General features: G+C 44.0%; 2 protein-coding genes across 10 annotated transcripts in view; one reads left to right on the top strand and one right to left on the bottom strand.

Moving 5' to 3' along the window:
* The window catches only part of ALPK1 (alpha kinase 1), a 375069-nt gene extending 366997 nt beyond the window's left edge, over positions 1 to 8072 (bottom strand). For 4 of the 7 annotated variants that reach the window (XM_063920129.1, XM_063920131.1, XM_063920130.1 and 1 more), the window contains exon 1: positions 98 to 275. In XM_063920129.1, coding sequence (XP_063776199.1) covers positions 98 to 270 — 173 coding nt within the window. In that variant the 5' untranslated portion in view covers positions 271 to 275. Of the gene's footprint in view, positions 1 to 97; positions 287 to 8003 lie in introns of those variants that run through there. The other 3 variants (XM_063920137.1, XM_063920136.1, XM_063920134.1) reach the window with 3 other exon arrangements.
* TIFA (TRAF interacting protein with forkhead associated domain) lies at positions 3 to 22044 on the top strand. Of its 3 annotated transcripts, none has more exons than XM_063920140.1 (3): positions 3 to 170; positions 6052 to 6264; positions 19690 to 22044. In XM_063920140.1, the coding sequence occupies exon 3, from the start codon at positions 19692 to 19694 to the stop codon at positions 20268 to 20270; it is 579 nt and encodes a 192-aa protein (XP_063776210.1). In that variant the 5' UTR covers positions 3 to 170; positions 6052 to 6264; positions 19690 to 19691; the 3' UTR covers positions 20271 to 22044. The 3 variants fall into 3 exon arrangements, with proteins under 3 accessions (XP_063776210.1, XP_063776209.1, XP_063776211.1); XM_063920141.1 differs by lacking the exon at positions 3 to 170 and adding an exon at positions 203 to 304; XM_063920139.1 differs by lacking the exon at positions 6052 to 6264 and having other exon boundaries at positions 4 to 170.
* Positions 22045 to 23162: the final 1118 nt, after the last annotated feature.

Raw genomic sequence — 23162 nt, 5'->3', positions numbered from 1 at the left:
GGAGGGGACAGGATACTGCAACGTAGGAGAAATGTGGTCATGTGAGGAGGAGGAGGCCGCGGCTGCTGCTGCCCAGTATAATTATACTGTGACTCACCCACAGAGCTGATAACCGTGTTTGCTGCCGCCGAGGCCGTTGTTTATATAGAAGAGACGCTGATAACGGCAAGGTAAGTTCTTCCCTCCGCCACACCGCGCCTGCTCCTCCTCCATGCGCCCTGTACTGTATGTGCGAGGGCCGGCAGCCCTCTGTGCACCCCAGAGAGACATCACCTGACTTTATCCATAGGAGACCGCTCTGATGGTGATTGAGCACACCTAGTACTTAGCGTATTCCCTGGGGGAGCTGTGTGTCCCTGGGAGACGTTTTAATGTGACTTCTGGCTGTCCGCTTTCTGTAATGCGTTGATGTCCCCTCGTAAAAATAGACTATTGGTTGCTTTGAGTGTTTTTGTTAAATATTTTCCTAGCTGTGTAATGTAATACAGCAGTGCTGCAAATAAGAAAACTCCACAGAAATTTCTCTAGGGGCAATCGACATGCAGCCCTCCAGCTGGGATGTGTAGTTCTATAACAGCTGGAGAACTGCATCCTGACATAGAGGCTAGTCTTGAGTTTAGCTGCTGTCCCACTGGAGATAATGCAAGTACAGTAGCTGCCCTTTTGTAACTACTGTAGGGGGGAAAAAACAATGGGTTGGGCTGCATTTCGGGACTAGGTATTACAAATTGCAGGAGTGCCACAATTCTTTTGAATATATATTGCAGCAGGCATAATGCTTTCTGATAATTGTCCCTGCTATATACAGTATTACCAATTTCTACAGGGACAGTGCTGTCTTGGCACTTTGAAGGAGTGTCACTCTTTTTGTTTATTTACTATCTTGTTGTTTATTTACGGTTTATGTTATTTTACTGTTATGCTAAGTTTTGTGTCCCTGTACTGTCCTTTTGTACGGCGCTGTGAAACACTTGTGGCGCCCTATAAATAAAATGTCATAATAATTTGTGTTTTAAAAAGACTCCTCCACAGTTACTGACACTTGAGTATGTGCACTGTGGGGGAGATGTACTAAGACTTGAAGGGTGCTAAAAGTACCAGCCAATCAGATCCTAACTGTTATGTTACAGGCTGTGTTTCAAAGATGACAGTATGGAGCTGATTGGTTGTTTATCTCTCTCCACTTACCTCTCTCCAAGGCTTAGTACATCTGCCCCAGTGTCAGTTTGTGAAAATCCTGCACCAGAAGGATAGTAAGATCTTTCTCCGTAGGCACAGAACAGCATCTGAAGATTGCGTTAGCCTTTGGGACCAAGCTCAAAAAAACCAACCCCTTTGACATAATAGGGATTGCAATCTGCAGCATTAGTTAGCCTGCATTAGGCTGTTGCATAGCGTGGGACATTAAATTGTTTAGACACTGCATACATTTATGAAAAATGGGCTTGATAAAAATATTCCTTTTAATCTTCAAACATAGGATATTTTAGAAAACTAGTGATGGTAAATTACTTCACTATTTGTCAAAAACAAAACGTTGGTACTGATTTGTATCTGCATTTCTGTTCTACGAGCAGCAAAGTTCTAGTGACATTTTATTACTAATACGAACTAATACTGTATTATTAACATCTATTTATATAGCACCAGCCTATTCCATTGCACTTTACAAATTGAGAACAAAAAAGTAATAAAGGGAGACTGGGGAACAACAGATAGAGGGTCCTATTTATTAATAATTGCCTCAGTGGAGACCTTTTCAACAACCCTGGCAGATGCAGAAATAATATTTCTACAGGGACTGCGTTTTTGAAAAGACCCTGTCCCTGTGAATTTGTTTGCCGCAAATTGGAGGAGTCTTTTCGGATTATCGAAAGTTTTAACAATATCTGACACTGTGCATGTGCACAGTGTTTATTTCGGAAAATCTTGGGAGGAGAAAAGAGGTTGCGGGAGATGGGTCGCAAGAACAATCTCAGGATGGCTGTAGCCTTCTGAATCACACCTGCACAAAACAATACATACAACTAACTAGCGATACATCAAATTAAAACAGTATAACATCTGATCACATAATTGCCCCCATATGCTACTGTAATATTTATTTCAAAAGATCAATTTCAATGCATATTGGAATATTCATTTAATAGGGAACCCAGACACTACAAAGAAACTCCCATCCCCCATTGTTCATCTTGGATTTCTGGTGTTCGAAAACCAAGAGTTAACCTACAGATGAAAAACAGTGCACCTGTATTGTATGGGAGGAAAAGATACATAACCCATCGCAAGCATATGTAGTGTAATGCATGGACATAACAAAATAAGCTTAGACTCTAGCAACATAATAACAATCACAATGTAAAATGGGTTCGTTTCCCACCATGGCTTTACCTGTGTGGAGTTTGTATATTCTCCCCGTACTAGCGTGAATGTGTGCGCGTGTACATGTGGTAGGGAATATAGATTGTACGCTCCACTGGGGCAGGGACTGATGTGAATGGCCAAATATTCTCTGTAAGGAGCTGCAGAATGTGTGCGCTATATAAATAACTGGTAATAAATAAAATCCCCCCCTGCATTCCTACAAGACAAGCTGTACATAATTTCACTAATATCCATTTTACACCGCCAGCTTTGAACACGGGTTATTGCACATGAGCGCACATAACCAGTCTTGCTGTGCGGTGCAAAAGAGCCCAGTTAGAATAATCCGGGTCGACCCTGTATTCCAACTTTGGTACCAAGCAGGGTTGAACACGTGTTCAACCTGGCTTGCTGTGCTGTGTAAACGGGAAGCCGGGTCGATGCGACCCGTTTCCCGTTCACTCTATGTGGACAGGCGGCCCTTTGAGATCATGTGGTCATTAAGCGCCACCCCAGCTGCGTAATCAATGCCGTCACCAAACCGGCAATATGCCGAGTTGGAAACAGCGGCGGTGAGGGGCCTGAGCGGGTTAAAGCCGTGAAGCACCCGTGTCAGGCTCCCAGGTGCGAACTGCCTCAGGTTGTATAAAAGGGGTATAACAAACCACCTAAAATCTAAACCATCCAGCTGTACTGGATTGTTTGTGCATTTATATTGTCCTGATTTTTCTTGCTGGTGTCACGTCAGCAGGAAAGTCACAACATCACAGGATAAGTCATATTCTAAGGGCGGTATCCTATTAGGTGAGGTGATTTCTGCACAGTAATAACGATTTCTTAGTCTGATAACGCTATCGGGCTATCCAATTGCAACCCATTTTTACAGTGTGGTAAATCACCCGTTATCGGCTGATAACAAATGGTATAGCATTGCAGACCTATGTGTTGCCGTCCGATAACTGGTCTCCTGGGACTGATTGTTGGGGATGTGTCAGTTTACAGGGATAATTGGATATCTCCGGGGGAATCTTTTAGCTGCGGTAACTCACCGCAGCTAATAGGATATCGCCCTGAGTATTGGAATGGTGTTCCCTTCCCAATGTTTAGTGGTGCCTGGGCACATCAGACGGTATATAAAAGTATGAAGCATTGACTTATAATTATCTGAAGCATGAACTACATTTTGACTGAAGCAGTAGTTCTCAACCTCATTCCTCAAGTTTTCCTAACAGTTCAGATTTTAAGGCTTTCTGTCTGTGGAAACAGGTGGGATATTTATTGACCTAAAAAATGTATTAACTCAACTGCTTATTAACCACTTAACTGACTTTTTTTTTTTCCAATCCAAAACTGCCAAGCTCCAGTTGCATCACATGCGACAATGCCAGGCAAGTGGTTGAAGTAATCCACAAAACATGACCTGTTGGTAATGCTTGAGGACTGGTGTTGAGAACCACTGGACAAAAAAATTGTAGTACTTCCTCATCCGTGAATTTTTATCGTTTTTAATGTTAATGTAATTTATTTGTCCTTTTTTGTTTTTGTAAAATCTACTAATCCCTCCTCTTTTTTCACATTCTTATTAGATTTAGCTTGGTTTAATGACAGAAAAAAAATAATTTGTTAGGCTTTTTTTTATGGGGTTTTTGTTTTCATGTGATGCTTTAATGATGATGAATCCTTAAGTTTTAAGGTGTGTACACACGGTGAGATCGTTGCTATGGCCGATTTTGACTATGCTATTTCCCTTGAACTCCTCGGAGCCCAGCACCAGCGATTTTGACTAACTTTTCTTGAGATATGGACTATGCGTGCTTACGATTTTCGCTTATGTGAGATTTTGGCTTATGTTAGATGTCATTGACATGTGAGATGAACTAGATCAGCGGTGGCCAACCTGTAGCTCTTAAGCCTCATGTGGCTCTTTCTTTATTAAAATGTCGCTCCCGACACATGAAGTCACGTGTCCACAACAGATCTGGAAACTGCTGCACTCCAGCCAGATAGGCAGCAGCACTACGGAGACTGAGAACTGGGAGAGCCAGATACTAGAGGTGAGACACCCACTTGCAAACAGAGGACACATAAGGGGCTGCTGCAATGGCACAAGGTGTATTTTTGGAGGGGCTGTAGTGACACATGAGGGTCCTGGCAGGAGTGACACAGGAGAGTGCTGGCAGGAGTGACTCATGGGGGAGCTAGGAGTGTGCTAGCAGGAGTGACACATGAGGTAGCTGGATGAAGTGACACAGTAGGGTATGTGGAAGTGGCTTTTTAAATGTATTTTATGTTGGATCTGGCTTTAAAAATGTATTTTATGTGGATCTGGCTTTTTAAATGTATTTTATACCAGAGGCGTGGCCTAGCAGGCATAAGGCCACACCCCATTTGTGCATGTGCGCCTGTGGCTTGATGTCGGCTCTTTGACGTGCCTAACAAGATTTTTTTGGCTCTTTGTTTCTGACAGGTTGGCCACCCCTGAACTAGACAGTACACCGATCTAGCAAGGATTGACTTGCCTGCACAGTGTATCTTTTCTTGCGATGCCGACCTGGCGGGACCGCGCATCGGGATTGAATTGGGATCGCAAGGTGACTTTCACCTTGCGATCTGCGCTAACTTTTCTTGAGATTTTGACTATATAGTCAAAATCGAAAGAAAATATCTCACCATGTGTACACACCTTTAGAAATGGGTTCAAAAAATAAATGTCACACAAAGCAGACCCAATTGTCAAATTGATTTTTAAGGATGAAAAGAGTGATCAGGGAAGGGTTGGCTGGTTTAAACCATGATTTAAACCAAATGGGTTTTTTTTTTAAACACTTTTTTTATTTTTTTATTTTGCTGTGACTACTGGCACGGCACCATGATGTCTTAGGGGGGAAAAAAGCCTTTTTTACTAAAACACTAGTGTTTTTAATAAAAAATGTTAAATGCCACTGGCATTTCCAGTGCTGATGCTTAAAGCTCCATACACACTAGACGAAATTTTGAAGGAGCTCGCTCAGAAAGGCCGATCTGAGCGAGATCTTTCACAAGTGTGTACACTCAATGTTGTTAACGATGCGCGCTCTTGCGCATAGTTAACGACCCTCTCCCTCGTCCGAACATGTACGGATGAGGGAGGTCCTAGTTAACGACTGGGCTGCTGGGCGCCCATACGGCAGAACAATCAAACTGCTGCCATTGGGCGCCATCTAGTGGCGGCTGGGGGGAAAAAAAACACATTTGAATCAGCCCCTCTGAGTCTGCTTTGTATGTCTTACTATGTTAGTCTATCTACATATATTCAGATGTATTAGAATAATAAGCTTTTAAAAAAAATGGTTTTATTTAAAGATGTAACATAAATCAAAGCCTAATAATATTAATGTTAGGAAGCATCGTTGATCAAGGCTTCTAATAAGTTATTCAATCTTTGTTTCATTAAAACATTAATGCAAAAAAAAAAAAAAAGAACTGGTTTAAACAAGTGTTTTGTGTTTTCCAACCCTTGATCATGCACATGCTAATAGAGACCAAAAAGTTAATACATGTAACAATTATGCATTTTATATACAGATATGTTTTATAAATATAACATTTGTGAGCGTTATTAGTCTTAAATAATGTTGCTTGTGCTTTAGGTTTTTGTAATGTAATTGACATGGTTAAGTAAATATTTTGGAATATGTTTTTCAGCCTGCTCATTCTTTATAGACTACGTAATGTATGGGAAATTCCAGTTGTTATTCATTAGGGTGGGAGCCACTTCCAACTAAACCCGTGACAGAACAGCTGAGGGCTCTACACAGAAGAGACCTTATTACATGATTGCAGCTGTACATCATATAGCATCAGCAGACTCCAAACTACTTTAAGAGGGTCACCCCAAAGGCATTTTAGAATAAAAGGGTATGTATTTTGTGTATACAAGTCTACGTTAACAGTGAAACTGAGAAATTCATTAGGTGTTTATGTATAATCTTGACTGTTGTAGCTAGACAAGTATGACAAAGATTTGTTTCTGTTGTGATGAGTGAAAAGTCCCTTTTGGTTTGTTTATTTTTAATCCATTAGAATTTGAAACAGGTTTACCATCCCCCACTGTTATTCATAACCAGCAGTAAGCACTCCTGCTGGTTTCATATTACTGAAAATGCTGAGCATAACCTAACACAGCTAGCTGCTGGTTAAATCATAGGTGTGAACATTTTAAAATATATTTTAAAAGGGTGGTCTTCAGTTTGCCGGCTGTCGGGATCCCAGTGCACAGTATACCGGCGCCGGCATACCGACACTTTTTCTCCCTCTTGTGGGCCCACGACCCCCCTGGAGGGAGAATACTCGCCACCGTGCCCTCAGCGTGGCGAGCGCAGCGAGCCCACAAGGGGCTCATTTGCGCTCGCCCAGCTGTCGGTATGCCGGCAGTCGGGATCCCACGAAACCATACTCTGCTTAGACATTCTAGCCGTAGTAATTCTTCAAAGCAACTTCAGCATAAGAAAGCCCCCAGTAGTACAAGAACCTGCCAGACTGGTTGATTTTGAGAGAGGGGGGAGTACTGATATCGTACAGTCCATGCAGAACATTATGTATTGTCTATATCTATTATTGTAGTAGGTGCTTGATCAAATTAGTTACAAATGAAAATTGTTTCTGTAACATTCTAAATAAATATATATATATATATATATATATATATATATATATATATATATATATATATATTCCACAACAACGGCACACAGGGGTTGAAAATAATCCACTTCCACAGCAGTTTAAGCCAACGTTTCAAAGTTTATCCTTTTTCGTCAGGGCTACAAATGCATAATACAACAATCTTACCTTTTATTGAAAAAACACCCCGTGCACCTTCCCGCCGCCATTCCACGGCGCTGTAATGCTGACGTCATTCCGCCGGAGACACCAGATCGCCAGGCTCCTTTGGATGACGTATGTGATAGTACCCATCACCTAGCAACAATATAAACATTAAAAATTACAAGTACCTGTACAACTACCACAATATTTCTTCAATAGCTCACGCAGGGCAAGTCAATAAAATACTACTTTAATTAAAACAATTCAGATTAAGCATTTCATTTAACCCTTTAGGGGCTAGCGTGTTTAAACGCATTATCCAGCGGGACTCACACTGCAAAAGTTTTTTACCCCGATCACCCCCCCTAATGGATCTAGGGACGTGATCGATCATTCTATGTCTTAATGAGGACAAATTAAGGATCATTAAGATATAGAATGATCGATCACGTCCCTAGATCCATTAGGGGGGGTGATCGGGGTAAAAAACTTTTGCAGTGTGAGTCCCGCTGTAGCCCTGACGAAAAAGGATAAACTTTGAAACGTTGGCTTAAACTGCTGTGGAAGTGGATTATTTTCAACCCCTGTGTGCCGTTGTTGTGGAGTATATTAGGGATCTTGCTGTGGATCTTAAACGAGCACCGGGGTAAGCAAAGTTGGTATTGGAGTGCCGGTCTGGAAAAGATATATATATCTATCTTGTCTCACCACAATTGCCCACATTCTGGTGGGATCGGGATACGGTCATTAGGTCACTAATTGAGGTTTCCCGTCACTTTGCGAAGAAATCGACCCCAAGAAAGTGTGAAAATAGGATTTTGATAACCTACCGGTGAATCCTTTTCTCCTAGTCCGTAGAGGATGCTGGGGATGACATCAAGACCATGGGGTATAGACGGGATCCGCAGGAGACGTGGGCACTCTAAAGATTTTTCATTGGGTGTGAATTGGCTCTTCCCTCTATGCCCCTCCTCCAGACCTCAGTTGTAGGAACTGTGCCCAGGGAGACTGACATTTCGAGGAAAGGAATTACTTAACTAGTGGTGAGATATCTACCAACTCACACCCTCAACCATGCCGCACACATGGCATTCAACATAACACACGCCAACAGGCATGAACGAATTGCAGCAACATGCTGAAACCAAGATAACACAACTTGTGTAACTGTAATAACTAAACTGCAGGTAAAGTACGCACTGGGACGGGCGCCCAGCATCCTCTACGGACTAGAAGAAAAGGATTTACCGGTAGGTTATCAAAATCCTATTTTCTCATACGTCCTAGAGGATGCTGGGGACGACATCAAGACTAAGCTTCAGTACGGGCGGGAGAGTGCGGATGACCCTGCAGCACCGATTGACCAAACTTTAGGTCCTCATCGGCCAAGGTGTCAAACTTGTAGAACTTAGCAAATGTGTTTGACCCTGACCAAGTAGCTGCTCGGCAAAGTTGTAATGCCGAGACCCCCCGGGCAGCCGCCCAGGATGAGCCCACCTTCCTAGTGGAGTGGGCCTTCACCGACGTCAGTAACGGCAATCCAGCCGTATTATGAGCTTGCTGAATCGTATTTCTAATCCAACGTGCAATAGTCTGCTTGGAAGCAGGACAGCCAATCTTGTTCTGATCATACAGGACAAACAGAGCCTCTGTTTTCTGTATACGAGCTGTTCTAGCAACATAGATTTTCAAAGCTCTAACCACATCTAGAGACTTTGAATCAGTGAATGTGTCAGTAACTACTGGCACCACAATAGGTTGGTTTATTTGAAAAGCAGAAACCACCTTTGGAAGAAAATGTTGGCGAGTCCGCAACTCTGCCCTATCTTCATGGAAAACCAGGTAAGGGCTCTTGTGAGACAAGGCCCCCAATTCAGACACCTGCCTTGCGGATGCCAATGCCAAAAGCATCACCACTTTCCAAGTGAGACACTTCAACTCTATCTTTTGTAGAGGCTCAAACCAATCCGATTGAAGGAACTCCAATACCACGTTAAGGTCCCATGGTGCCACTGGAGGCACGAATGGAGGCTGGATGTGCAGAACCCCTTTCACGAAAGTCTGAACCTCTAGAAGAGAGGCCAATTGTTTTTGGAAGAACACTGACAAGGCCGAAATTTGAACCTTGATTGATCCCAATCGTAGGCCCCTCTCCACACCATCCTGCAAAAAATGGAGAAAACATCCTAAGTGAAACTCTTCCGTAAGGGCTTTCTTGGATTCACACCAAGACACATATTTTCTCCAAATGCGGTGGTAATGTTTTGACGTTACTCCCTTTCTGGCATGAATAAGGGTGGGGATGACCTCCTTAGGAATACCCTTCCTGGCTAGGATACGGCGCTCAACAGCCATGCCGTCAAACGTAGCCGCGGTAAGTCTTGGTACACACACGGCCCCTGCTGCAGCAGGTCCTCCCGAGGAGGAAGAGGCCAAGGATCTCCTATGAGTAACTGCTGAAGATCTGGGTACCAAGCCCTTCTTGGCCAGTCTGGGGAAGATTGCTCGAACCCTTGTCTTATGATCCTGAGTACTTTTGGGATCAGCGGAAGTGGAGGGAAAACATACACTGACGGAAACCCACAGGGTCACCAGTGCATCCACTGCTACTGCTTGAGGGTCTTTCGACCTGGAACAGTATCTCTGAAGCTTCTTGTTGAGACGAGACGCCATCATGTCTATTTGAGGAACTCCCCAAAGACTTGTCACCTCTGCGAAGACTTCTTGGTGGAGGCCCCACTCTCCTGGATGGAGATTGTGTCTGCTGTGGAAGTCTGCTTCCCAGTTGTCTACTCCCGGAATGAATATTGCCAACAGAGCTTATAGATGTTTTTCTGCCCAGCGGAGGATTTTTGTCGCCTCTGCCATTGCCGCTCTGCTTTTCGTTCCGCCCTGCCTGTTTATGTATGCGACTGCTGTCACATTGTCCGCCTGGATCTGCGCGGGACGGTCTTGAAGAAGATGTACCGCTTGTTGAAGTCCGTTGTAAATGGTTCTTAGCTCCTGAACGTTTATGTGAAGGCAGGCTTTCTGATGTGACCAACGTCCCTGGAAGTTTTCTCCCTGAGAGACTGCTCCCCAGCCTCAGAGACTTGCATCCGTGGTTACTAGGACCCAGTCCTGAATGCCGAACCTTCGTCCCTCTAGCAGGTGAGAGCTGTGCAACCACCACAGGAGCGATATCATGGTTTTTGATGACAGGATTATCTTTTTGTGCATGTGTAGGTGTGACCCCAACCACCTGGCCAACAGGTCCCACTGGAATACTCTGGCATGGAACCTGCCAAACTGTATGGCCTCATAGGCCGCCACCATCTTCCCCAACAACCGAATGCACTGATGGATCGACACACTTGATGGTTTCAATATCTGTTTTACCATTTTCTGGATTTCCAGAGCCTTTTCCAGCGGAAGAAATACTCTCTGAACTTCTGTGTCCAGAATCATCCTGAGGAAAGACAACCTTGTCGTCGTTTCTTACTGTGACTTTGGGTAATTTATGATCCACCCGTGTTGTTGGAGTATTGACAGGGAGAGGGATATGTTTTGTAATAACTGCTCCCTGGATCTCTCCTTTTATCAGGAGGTCGTCCAGATAAGGGATTATATTGACTCCTTTCTGACTAAGGAGGACCATCATCTCCGCCATCACCTTGGTGAATACCCTCGGCACCGCGGAGAGACCGAAAGGTAACGTCTGGAATTGGTAATGGCAATCCTAAATTGCGAATCTCAGATAAGCCTGGTGAGGAGGATAAATGGGAACATGCAGGTAAGCATCCTTTATGTCCACCGACACCAAGTAGTCCCCCTCCTCCAGACTGGCAATTACCGCCTGAAGTGATTCCATCTTGAACTTGAACCTTTTCAGGAAGAAATTCAGATCTTTTAGATTTAGGATCGGTCTGACCGAGCCGTCCGGCTTTGGAACGACAAAAAGGCTTGAATAAAAACCCCGCCCTTGTTGTGACAACGGCACCAGGACTATGACCTGGTCTTGACATAATTTTTGGGATTGCCGCTGTTACTGCTTCTCTCTCTGGCGGAGAAGCTGGCAAGGTCGATTTGAAAAATCGGCATGGCGGAACATCTTGAAACTCTAGTTTGTATCCCTGGGATACTATTTGCAACACCCAGAGGTCCAGGCCAGACGGAATCCAATCCTGGCTGAAGAGTCTGAGACGTGGCCTCCCGCAAGGGAGTTCCAGCGTCATGCTGGGGATTTGGCAGAATTAGGGTTAGACTTTTGCTCTTGGGAACCTGGAGCCGGTGTGGGCTTCTTTCCCCTTCCCCTACCTGCAAAGAAGGGGGAACCTCTCGTCTTTTTGTATCTATTGGGCCGAAAGGACTGCATTTGCGGGTGATAGGTCTTTTTTGCAGGCGCAGAGGGCAAAAATGTTGACTTGCCTGCGGTAGCCGCCGAGACTAACGCATCCAGGCCATCGCCAAATAAGGCCTCGCCTTTATATGGGAGAGCCTCCATGTTTCTTTTGGAATCTGCATCCGCGTTCCACTGGCGAATCCATAACGCCCGCCTAGCCGATACTGCCATGGTAGCGGCTTGTGAACTCGAGTCCAACATCCTTCATTGCTTCCAGCATGTAGGCGGCAGCGTCCTTGATATTCCCTAACTTAAGGAGTATCTCATCTTTATCAATCGTGTCAATTTCTGATGACACGCTTTCTGACCATTTTTCCATAGCGCGACTCACCCATGCGCAGGCAATAGTGGGCCTGAGCAGTGTACCATTGGTAACATAAATGGATTTCAATGTCGTTTCCATTTTGCGGTCTGCCGGCTCTTTAAGAGAAGCCGTGCCAGGAGCAGGGAGAATTACCTTCTTTGTCAACCTGGAAAGTGTACTGTCTAACACAGGGGGTGACTCCCATTTTTTCCTGTCCTCAACCGGGAAAGAATAAGCTATGTGAATCCTTTTGGGAATACAATTTTTTTTATCAGGATTCACCCACATCCCTTCAAACAGAGCATTTAGTTTGTGTGAAGGAGGGAACGTGACTTTGGATTTCTTTTCCTTACATTAAATAAGCTTGCTCCTGAGGTACAGGAGTGCTTTCTGTAACCTCCAACACATCCCTTATAGCCACAATCATATATTGTATACTTTTTGCCAATTTATGATCTATCTCTCTGGATTCACTATTGTCGACCCAAGAATCAGAATCCGTGTCGGTATCAGTGTTTACAACATTTGCAAATGGTCTCTTATGTGACCCAGAGGGGCCGCCCGCATAAGGAATAACAGCATCCTGAAAAATCACATCTTCCACAGATTTTCTCCAGCATGCAGCCTTAGATTCAGACTTATCCAATCTACGGTTAATCAGATGCATACTGTCACGTAGCTCTTTCACCCATGCAGGCTCTTGGTGTGCCGGTAGCACCACCACATTACAACTCTGTGTCCCTAAAATGTCTTCCTCCGGGGAGGAACTCCCTGCCTCAGACATTCCTCACACGTGTACACCACACTCACAGACACACTGGGACTTATTTTGGGGACAGATCCATGGTAAAATCTGTCAGAGGGACACAGGATAGGAGCAGCCAGTTCACAAACCCAGTGCTAGTATTGCCTGTGAACACAGTATGTCCACAGCCCAAAAGTGCTTTTAAATAGTAATATACACTATCAAATGCACCACAATCGCTTTGTGCCCCCCCCTTTATAGCACCCTGTACTTGTCAGAAGTGGAGGAGAGGACCAGCGTGTTCTCTGCAGCCTGAGGAGAGAGAAAATGGCACTGAGCAGTGTGCTGGCTGCCTGAGGAAGAAGCTCCGCCCTTTTTACCTCAGAAACTTTTCATAATATTTATACTGGCGGGGGTAGGGCTGTGCCTGGGCATCTTATGCCCCCTTTTAGCCAGTTTGAGGTATTTTTCTTGCTGTTCAGGGCGCATCCTGCAGTGCCTGTGTGTGTGGGTAGCAATGGCGCGCTGCGCTCCCACAAGCCACGCCGCACCTCAGCTGTCATTACTTGATTGAAGATCATTCTTCTCATACTCACCTGTCTTCTGGCTCTGTGAGGGGGGTGACGGCGTGCTGTGGGAGTGAGCATCTAGACACGGCTAGCGTTCAGTTCCCTTCAGGAGCTAATGGTGTCCTGTCAGCCAGAAGCAGAGCCATGAAACTCTGAGGAAGTTGGTTCTGCTTCTGCCCCCTCAGTCCCACGAAGCAGGGAGTCTGATGCCAGCAGATCTCCCTGAAAATAAAAAACCTAACATAAGTCTTTTCAGAGAAACTCAGTAGAGCTCCTCAGAGTGCATCCAGTCGACCTGGGCACATTTCTAAAACTGAGGTATGGAGGTGGGGCATAGAGGGAGGAGCCAGTTCACACCCAATTAAAAGTCTTTAGAGTGCCCATGTCTCCTGCGGATCCAGTCTATACCCCATGGTCTTGATGTCGTTCCCAGCATCCTCTAGGACGTATGAGAAAACCTTTTTCCATGTCGACCAATAGTGGTCGACTTAATGACCCATATCCATGGGATCACCTCTTTCCAAGAAAACAAGCTGCAGCTGGAGAAACAGAGGTCTGGATTTTCCAGCTCACCCAGAGACAGCAGGAAGTCAGGTGCAGGTGAGTGGTTTAAAACTCCCAAACACCCACAGTGCATTGCGCTGATGCCTATTAGTGGCTAGTGAGCAGGGACTATGGACATTGGCCATGCTGGAGAGCATGACGTGTGTGGCTGCAAGTCACTACAGAGGACTGACGATGGAGCACAAGAAGTGCTAAGACTTTTTATGTTTGTGTTTTAATTTTTCTATTTGTACCTGTGTGACCAGGCCCAAACCTGAATATACTCTGCGCAGTGTCTGCTACCAGTAAAGACACTGTGTTGAGTGAAAGACTTCTGCCAAGTGGTGTATTAATTTACAGACTGCGCACCTGATTTTGAATTACTGTTGATGTAGGTGCTTCCGATACCAGTGGTATTGAATAAAAAACTAGTTGCAATTTTTTTGTTAATATAAAAAAAAACTTTATATCGACATGCTGCAGCCCGTAGACTGCCGATGCTGTGAGAAAGGGTGCAGGGTTAGGGGTAGTGTAGTGGGAGCAGGTGCAGGACTAGGGATAGTGCTGTGGGTGTGTGGGTGTGGGTAGCAGGTGCAGTGTTTGGGATATTGTAGTGTGGGGGGGGGGTGCAGGATGAGCATAGGCGCTGGAACAGGGGACGCAGCTCGACACCCCCTGCTCCCCACCCAAAAAATATTTGAGGGACACCTGGCGAAGAACTGGGTAGCGGGGCGCAGTGTGGCCACCATCTACAGTTAATACTGCAGTGTCAGAATGGAGATAATACCCTTTTTTGATGCCCCACCTCCTCCCTCCTTGCAGCCCTACTCTGCCTGCCTCCAAGGCCCTCCTCCCCCCTGCATCCAGCTCCATCCCCTACAGCAGGGGTGGCCAAATAGTCAGAGACAAAAAATCGTGTTAGGTACGTCAAAGAGCTAACATCGAGCCAAAGGTATGTCTGCTAAAATTGGATGTGCCACATAAAATACACTGAAAAAGCCACTTCCACATAAAATAATTGAAATGGCCTGATTCACATAATACACTTCACCTCCCGCATGAGTCACTCCAGCCAGCTCCCCATGAGTCACTCCTGCTAGCACCATCCTGTGTCACTCCAGCCAGCTTCCTATGAGTCACTCCTGCCAGCACCCTCCTGTGTCATATCAACCCATCATGTGTCACTACAGACCTCCCCCCCCCCCCCCCCCCCCCCTTCCCCCCAACTCATGCCAATGCAGCGGCCCCAATGTGTACTCTGACGGTGTGTCTCACCTCTAGTATCTAGCTCCCTCAGTTCTCAGTCCCCATAGTGCTACTGCGTGTCTGGCTGGAATGCAGCGTTTTCCGCATCTGTTGTGTTAACATGATTTGAAGTGTCGGGGGGCCACATTTGAATTAAGAGCTACATGCCGCTCAAGAGCCACTGGTTGGCCACCACTGCCCTACAGTGTGTGGCTAGTTACTGTGGGCTGGAAACTCCTTGGGGCCATTCCAGTGCACTTCTTATGTCAAACTTCATATGTTCCTTACCTCTTCCACCTCAGCTCCCCTTTGTCCTCCACCCCATTTCCTCGTGGCACCCCCTGACTTACCCCTATTTTAAATGGGTTTTGCTGAAAATGTGCCTGTAAAGTCTCATTACCTTCCATGCACAGCCAGGGTGTGAGCTATGAGTGGAATCTGTCTCTTCGTCTAACACAGACAGATTTGGGTGGGGTGTGTTCAAACTGAAATCTAAATTGAAATTAAGCAGCCATTATCTATCATGCACAGAAACAATATAATCAGCCCAAATCTAAATCTTTCTGCACATGTTACATTTGCCCCACCTGCAGTGCAACATAGTTTTTCCCAATTGCTTTCTTTTTTTGTTTGCTAACAAACCTGAATAACCCCCAAAGTCACTCACATGTTACAGTTATGTTTTGCGGGCATATTTATTATACACATTTTGTGGGAAATCACCCTCAAAGATCGGGATACCCTTTAAATGTAAGTATCTTGTGAAAATATTACAGGGGTTCTGCAGCAGCTATCAAAGATATGTGCTGTTCTTTCCCTGTTTCCCATCTCTGTCATCAGGTAGGTGGTGTGGCAGGTAAGTCCAGCTGCCCTTGAAGAGACGACATTCAATGATTTAGGGGCGCCAAAATAAAATTAAAGGTTGTGGTGCCCCTGATGGTGAGCTGTAGTGTAGTTCGGGGAGCAGGTTAGGTGTAGTGTGCGCTCAGGGAACGGGTGCAAGTTGAGCTGTAGTGTAGTGCCTGCAGGGTTACGTGTAGTGCAGTGCAAGGTGTGAGGTAGCACCTGTGCCCAGTCCTTGCTGCCTGTGACACTGGAGAAAAGCTTATTGCAGGAAGCAGAGGAGGATGATATCACTGCAGAAGGTTAGTCGTTATGGACTAATTAAGCTAACTGGAAACTTCTGATTGCTTAATTAGTCATTAGGTGGGGTGTCCAAAGATTTACAATCAAGTCCTGACAATTTTTCCATACATATGGATTTTAGGAAAAATTGTACTTGTTCTGGAGGTGCTCCAAAAAAAAAAAAAAAAATATTGAGCATCATTTGAAAAAAAAGAATTTGCACCCAATTTAATACCAAAAATCTTGCATCTGTGGGAAAACCCCACTGTGAAAGATTTTTGAAATATTCGCTCCCAATTTCATGTAAACTTGCAACTCCATGTAAAGTAGCAGCAGAGCAAACCTCTCATTCAGCAGATAAGTTGGTCATCCCTTGGATCACTTTGTAGAGCAGAGGTTCCAAAGTACAGACCGCAAGGCACAGTAACAGCCCAGGTTTTAAGGATAGCCATAGTTGAGCACACGCAACTTATTAGTCCCTCAATAATTTTGATTTAACCATCTATGCTCAAGCATTAATATCACGGTCTGGAATCTTTGGATTATGGGGGGTAATTCAGACCTGATCGCTAGGGTGCATTTTTTTTGTAGCCCTGCGATCAGATAGTTGGCGCGTACAGAGGGGAGCGTGTGTGATTGCTTTTGTAGCAGAGCTGCGCAAACATCAGTTTGCGCAGTCTCTGCGCAGCCCGGGACTTAGTCACACGCTGCGATTGTTTGCTGCTGATCGGAGCCCGTGCTGATTTCAGACACACTCCCTGAAAATGTCTGGTCCATCCTGCGTTTTTCCGGGCAATCCTGTAAAACATTCAGTTGCCACCCACAAATGGCCACTTCCTGTCAATCACCTTGCGATCGTCTGTGCGGTTGTTGTGTTTTTTTTTTTTTTTTGCACCATCCCGTTGCTAGGCACCGATGCCTGGTGCTGTTGTGTGACACGTTGGTGCATGTGCAGTTCAGATCTGATCGCCCGCTGTGCGAAAATGCACAGCAGCGATCAGGTCTGAATTACCCCCATGGTAGCCACTATGCTGGTGTCCCAGACTCCCAGGACAAGGTGCATGGCTGCCCAACAGCACCAGATCCGCAAAATATTGGCAGATTGGTTAAATATTTGTACATCAAATTCACAAAGTACGTGTCGACGTTTCGACCCCATAGAGTCTTTATCAAGACAGCCACAGGAGACGCAAGAATACTGACACACTCTCCCAGGCCCCCTTATATAGCACACAGTAACCACTTAATTGTATAATTACCGGAAGTGACCAAAACTCACCCGATTCTAACATATATCACATAAAACCATCAAAAGCCTACAACATGAATATCTGATCGGTGCCGTCAAGATATATAGCCACATCATTTAGGACTACACAGGGCCGCCTCAACTTAATAAACTATACACAAAGCCGTAATCACGGCATTACCGGAAGTGCGTCACTTGCGTTCCACCGGTCAGTGCGCTTGCGTTCCACCATCCAGGATATGGCAACACCTCGCTTGCGCTCCACCGTCAAAAACATGGCGGCGGTGCGGACCAGCACCATAGTATATCAACGTTCAATTGGACCTCATATCTAGAAAAATATAAAATATCACATATTTACCATGTCAGTATTAAAGTAACATATCATCATATTATATCACATATATGGTATAAATCACCATGATATCAATATTTAGCTATCAAATATCCAAGAATAGATACCAGCAGTTGAACCATATATACTGTATAGTGACACTCATTGTAGACGGCACCATATCAGACAATTCATATCGAGGTAATTAATAGCCATATAAAGGAGCCCAGAAGACCAACACAAATGAATATAATAATAAAATACATCACATCATATATCGTGTACATAACAATCTATTAATATATAATATCAAAAGTAAAAAATTGGAGTATGCATAGAAATAACCAAATTAGTTATTAATGAAGTACTTCTTGCTCTCAATCAATAGGGATCAAACATGATTCCTAGTAGGGCAGAATAATCCTATAAGGATCCTTACTATTTTTAAACCATATCTGTAACAAAGCTAATAAAAAATTGTTTTTCCAAAATTTGTGTGTTTGAAACTACACCATCGATTGCTACTTTCCCAGCATTACAGCAGCACTTCCTACCCTGTGACTTTGTACACAGCTGACTGCAGCATAGTTGAAGCAGGAAGTGAATCCTGCTTTGCTCAGATTTGTCAGCTGCAGAAGAGGAACGAAAGGAAGTTTCAAGTTGGAAGTGTAGGGCCAGGTGGTCCTAAAGTTGCAAGGCTGTTACCTAGGGCAACACAACTAACATTTTTGCTCTATATTATTCGGCTTTATAGACTTAATGGGAATTTTTTTGAATTTTTTTTTTAAAGGGGATATTTCCATTAAAAAGTACATTAGAAAAGTATTGATTATTATAGATAGTAAAGTCTATTGGCCTTGCACTATATCTGATTTGTGGATTTCCATCAGGGTTATGCCTGACACACACTTTATAATTATCTGGCCAGATCCGCAAAATATTGGCAGATTGGTCAGATAATTATACAGTGTATTTGCACGGCTGACCAGAAAATATTAGTCTTATCAGACATTCCCAAATTATCCGATCAATGTGCTTTCCTGGGCCATGCCACTGATATTTCCTCTGTTCCTTCACAGGAGAGGAACAGGGGAATGTCTCCTCCCCAAGTGAGGAAAGCTGATATCGTGTGGCCATACAATGTGAAATATCTCAGTGTACAGTATGGCTGATATGATATGATATCTGCTGGGATTCAGCTTGTTAGATGAAATGTCTTTCAGTCTAACAGACATTGTAATTTATCTGAGTGTATGCAAAGTGTAAGTCATAACATTCTTTTCTGATTTAAAATACACAATTGTCAATTGTGCCTATGAGTGTTATTGCTCACTGTTTTCTGTTCAGCCAACAGAAACTAGTTGGATGTTTAGATTGCAATTCAAACGTTTTAATGAAAACCCATTGGAGCAATTCAGTTGTTGCTCTGATTGGGCACCCATCACTTTAAATGCGCCCAAATACACCTGCCTGAAGTCGGGGCTAGAGCGTTGAAACAACGGACTTTTTGCATATTTAATCTCACCACCTCAGGAGGCTGTGAGATGAATTGTGTCCCCGAATGGAGCAACACTTGAATTGCTGTTGGGTGCCATCTAGTGGCAGCTGGAGGAAAAACAATTTAAATTTTCCTCAATGTCAAGAATTATTACGGTGTCACACGTGGTTTGCAGTTGTCATACCGACAGTCATTATGTCCACGCTACATACACTGGAGTTTTAAATCTATTTTATCCATAATGCATGTGCTAAATGAATGTCTGTATCATTTGCTATTCTATGAGGAGAGGCATGTATTTTGTAGCCTTGTTCATGGTTACCCCCTTTTGTTAGTTGATGCAATACCCTCTAATTTATAAAATGTTCACACGTGATCAGATCATGATCCAAGATATGGTTATAAAAGTGTAACGTTTGCCATTTAACCAATACATGCAATCCACAACCTTTTATTTTGCTTCATAAAAGCTTATTATGTTCACTGCTAATAATTTTCTAAATGACTTTCCATTTCCTTTTAGAAATGGCCGGTGCAGGTGAGGCAGATGTGGAGACAGAGCAGACTCTGTATTGCTTGCACATGAGACTGCACCATCCTGATCAGCAGGACCACAGAATCTTTAGTGCCATTGACTTATGCAGAAGAAAAGAAATTAAGGCAGAGGAAACCGTTGTCTTTGGGCGAGACGTTAGCAGCTGCAAGTTCCCTCTGCTAAATAACAAAGTCTCCCGGCTGCAGTTTGCTTTGCAATTCTTCAAACCTATGCAGAGTTCGAAAATGTCATTTGAGATAAAAAACCTCAGCAAGAGAACAAAACTTTACGTCAACAACCATCCATTGGAATACATGAACAAGTTTGTTCTTCCACCCAAGTGTGTAATTTGCTTTGGAGAGTTTCTGATAATGGTGGAGAATGAAGAAGGAGAATCGGAGGACAAATTTGAAATCTGTTGTGAAGTGTCACGCTTTCCTCTTGTTCTGGAGATAGAGACAGAAGTAAAGGTGGCCATCCCAGAAACTGGCACACTGAATGGTTCAGCATCGTCACCATTTAACAAAAACGCTCTACCTCCAGTGGAAGTTGATGAAAACGACTGCTGATTCACACATAAACCATAATAATATCAAACATTATTTAAAATTTTACGTTTAATATTCATATTACATATTTGTAATCTAATGATGCATATGTAGCTTTTATGGTTAAGGTATTAAAGTAGAATGTGAACTTCAAGTGTAAAACGCCACCTTCTCAACACGGTTTTTACCTTCAGATATCATGTAGATACCTGTAGTTGCTACCCTGGAACCCACGGCCTTACTTACAGATCCTTTCCGAAACCATCACATAACATATTCTGATACCAGCAGTTGTTTCAAGATGTGTACGAGTGAAGGTGACACTCAATTGGATAAGTGCTATGGCCTTCCAATCAGTACCTGGCTTCACATTACAGCCATCTTTTTACAAAGAGCCTGCAGAGCTCAGAAAATGCTTCTTTATGAAACTTATGGTTGTATAGTTAGGCGAAGGTATATCCCAGAAAATAACTTTCATCCCTCCAGTTATGCTTTTGACTCGTTTCTGAAATAATGGATTGGGGCTTTATTTTTTTATTTTTTTTGTACAAGGAGGCGGCTATGGGGTCTGTGTACTAAGCCTTGGAGAGAGATTGTAAGATTGGGAGCACGGTCTTCCTACCACTATGACTGTTTTGTTGTTCTGTTTTGTTTTATCATTGTTTCCAATTGTAAAGCGCACCGGAATTTGCTACGTTATATAAGAAATGTAGTAATAATAAAGTAGACTGAGATAAAGTACCAACCAATCAGCTGCTGTCATTTTTAAAACACCACCTGTAACATGGCAGTTAGAAGCTGATTGGCTGGTACTTTATCTCCGTTCACTTTATCTCTACTAAGGGGTATATGTAATAGGATCCGAGTCTGGCGGAGGTGCTGGATGCTGGCTGATCTTTGAGGTTTTTTAAAGCGCCAATCATTTACAAGGCAAAACCATGCCTTGTAAATGATTGCTGGTTTGAAAAAAAAAGTCTGAGATTGGCCAGCATCCCGCAGCTTTGGCAAACTCGGACCCTATTACATATGCCCCCAAGTCTTAGTACATTGACCCCTTTTTAGTCACAGTAGGAATCGGTGATCCTTCGGTCACTCTCACATTGCAATCGGCACACCCCTGATCTTACAGATGTAGCCATGCTCATCTTGCTGCGATGCGTCAAACTGCGCCGGCCTGTGACGATTCACAAGCGGCAATCGCTCCATTAAATCCATTAGGAAATAATAGAGTGATCGCCAGCTGTGAATAGTCTCAGTCTAGTACACCATCCAGCAAACCTTGTTGCAGCATGCCGCATTGCAGCAAAGATGAGCATGGCTACATCTGTACCTCATGTGAAGTAGGCACCTACTGTTAATGAGGCCTAACGATCGTATAGCTACAAGTCGTGCTTTTTTTTTTTATAATGGTTGTATTACAAAGTAATTTCTATTGCTACTATAAATAGGTTATGTGTTTGCAGTGAAAGTACTGTTTGGTATCAACTCCTTAAAACAGTCACCCTTATGCATGTGAATTGAAAAGAGCAATGTAGATTAAAAAAAAAAAGTCTTTAAATGCAGAGTACCTATTTTATATTGTTGAAGTATTAGTAATATAATTGACAGATTCCTTTACAAAGTATTTGAGCTGGCTCCTAGTGCTGAAGCTAGGAACACTGGACATTTTCACTGAACACTCAAAACACAGGTGCCTGGAAAATTGACATGCATATATATTTTGTATAATTTTATATATTTTGAGGCTGAACACGTGTTAAAACAAATAAAAAATATATATTTTTCTTTTTCATAATTCCACCTCTACAATAGGTTCACTTTGGCAGATTTCTGAAATTTATGGGGGTTATTCAGGATGCATTGCTAAGCGATGCAACCGCAGTATCCCCATTGGCGGCGCCATTGCGCATGTGCGGCCCAGCAAATGCGATTGCATCGCATTGGCTTCTAACACCTCTACCTGATTGACAGGCGTTCTCGGGGCTGGTGGGGGCAGTGTAGGACCGTTGCGGGGGCGGCGCAGGGAAAACGGGGGTGCTCCGATGGGAAAATGCCTTCACTGAGCTACAGAGGTAGGGGGTCGCCCACAGTTGTTGCGATGTGGTCACAGCCACTGGGCAGGTCATTCAGCATGATGGGTGGTGGCAGCCCTTCTATGGGCAAAATCAGCGGATCGCCCAGATAATTGTCAAATGTATGCGGCTGACTTATCCAAAAATATCCATCGATTTGGCATACCGGTCCATCCGATGCTATATTTTCTTAGTTTCTAGTCCACCACATCGGACAGCGTGTGCCCTGCTGCGTCCGACCAATGGATATTTTCCCTGTTCCTTTTGATAATGCTGATTACCTTATAACATTCACTATGTGGGTAAGAGACTCAGTACGCAATTGGCGTATGGGGTACCGTAAGGGTACGCAATTAGCGTAGCAGATGCTTAGCCGTGGTCGAGACGCACATGCGGCACGCTCGCTCACAGCTTAACGCTTGGTGTCGAGCACGCTATAGGCGGCCGACTACCGTAATGCTACGCTACCAGCGTAGCGGACGCTCGTGACCACGAGGGGAACACGAGCGGTGCAGACGCTCACGGGATGACACTCAGTAAACCTTGTATGCAACACAATGAAAGGCTGAGCCTATACTGTAAACCTTGGTTTTGTAATGTGAGCACAATGCAATGCTAATTAACCTCTGTTGTATGAAAGCCTCTTGAGCGATTGAGACGCTCTGAATACTCTCGGCAATGTAATAAACACACAATACCTTGCTAAGGTTCCAACACCTTTACTAACAATATCTAGCTATGTAAAAGTTAAAAACAGTTAACAGTTCATACACTACAGGCTAACATCAATATCTAAGCAGAATAACTACACATAAATATACAATAGCGTCACAATCTTATA

This window comes from Pseudophryne corroboree, chromosome 1, assembly GCF_028390025.1.
Source record: "Pseudophryne corroboree isolate aPseCor3 chromosome 1, aPseCor3.hap2, whole genome shotgun sequence".
NCBI classification, from domain to species: Eukaryota; Metazoa; Chordata; class Amphibia; order Anura; family Myobatrachidae; genus Pseudophryne; species Pseudophryne corroboree.
This window is presented reverse-complemented; position numbering and strand designations above follow the sequence as displayed.

Excerpts from the sequence above, each read along its gene's own strand:
- TIFA (XM_063920140.1), top strand. The coding sequence starts at position 19,692 with ATGGCCGGTGCAGGTGAGGCAGATGTGGAGACAGAGCAGACTCTGTAT.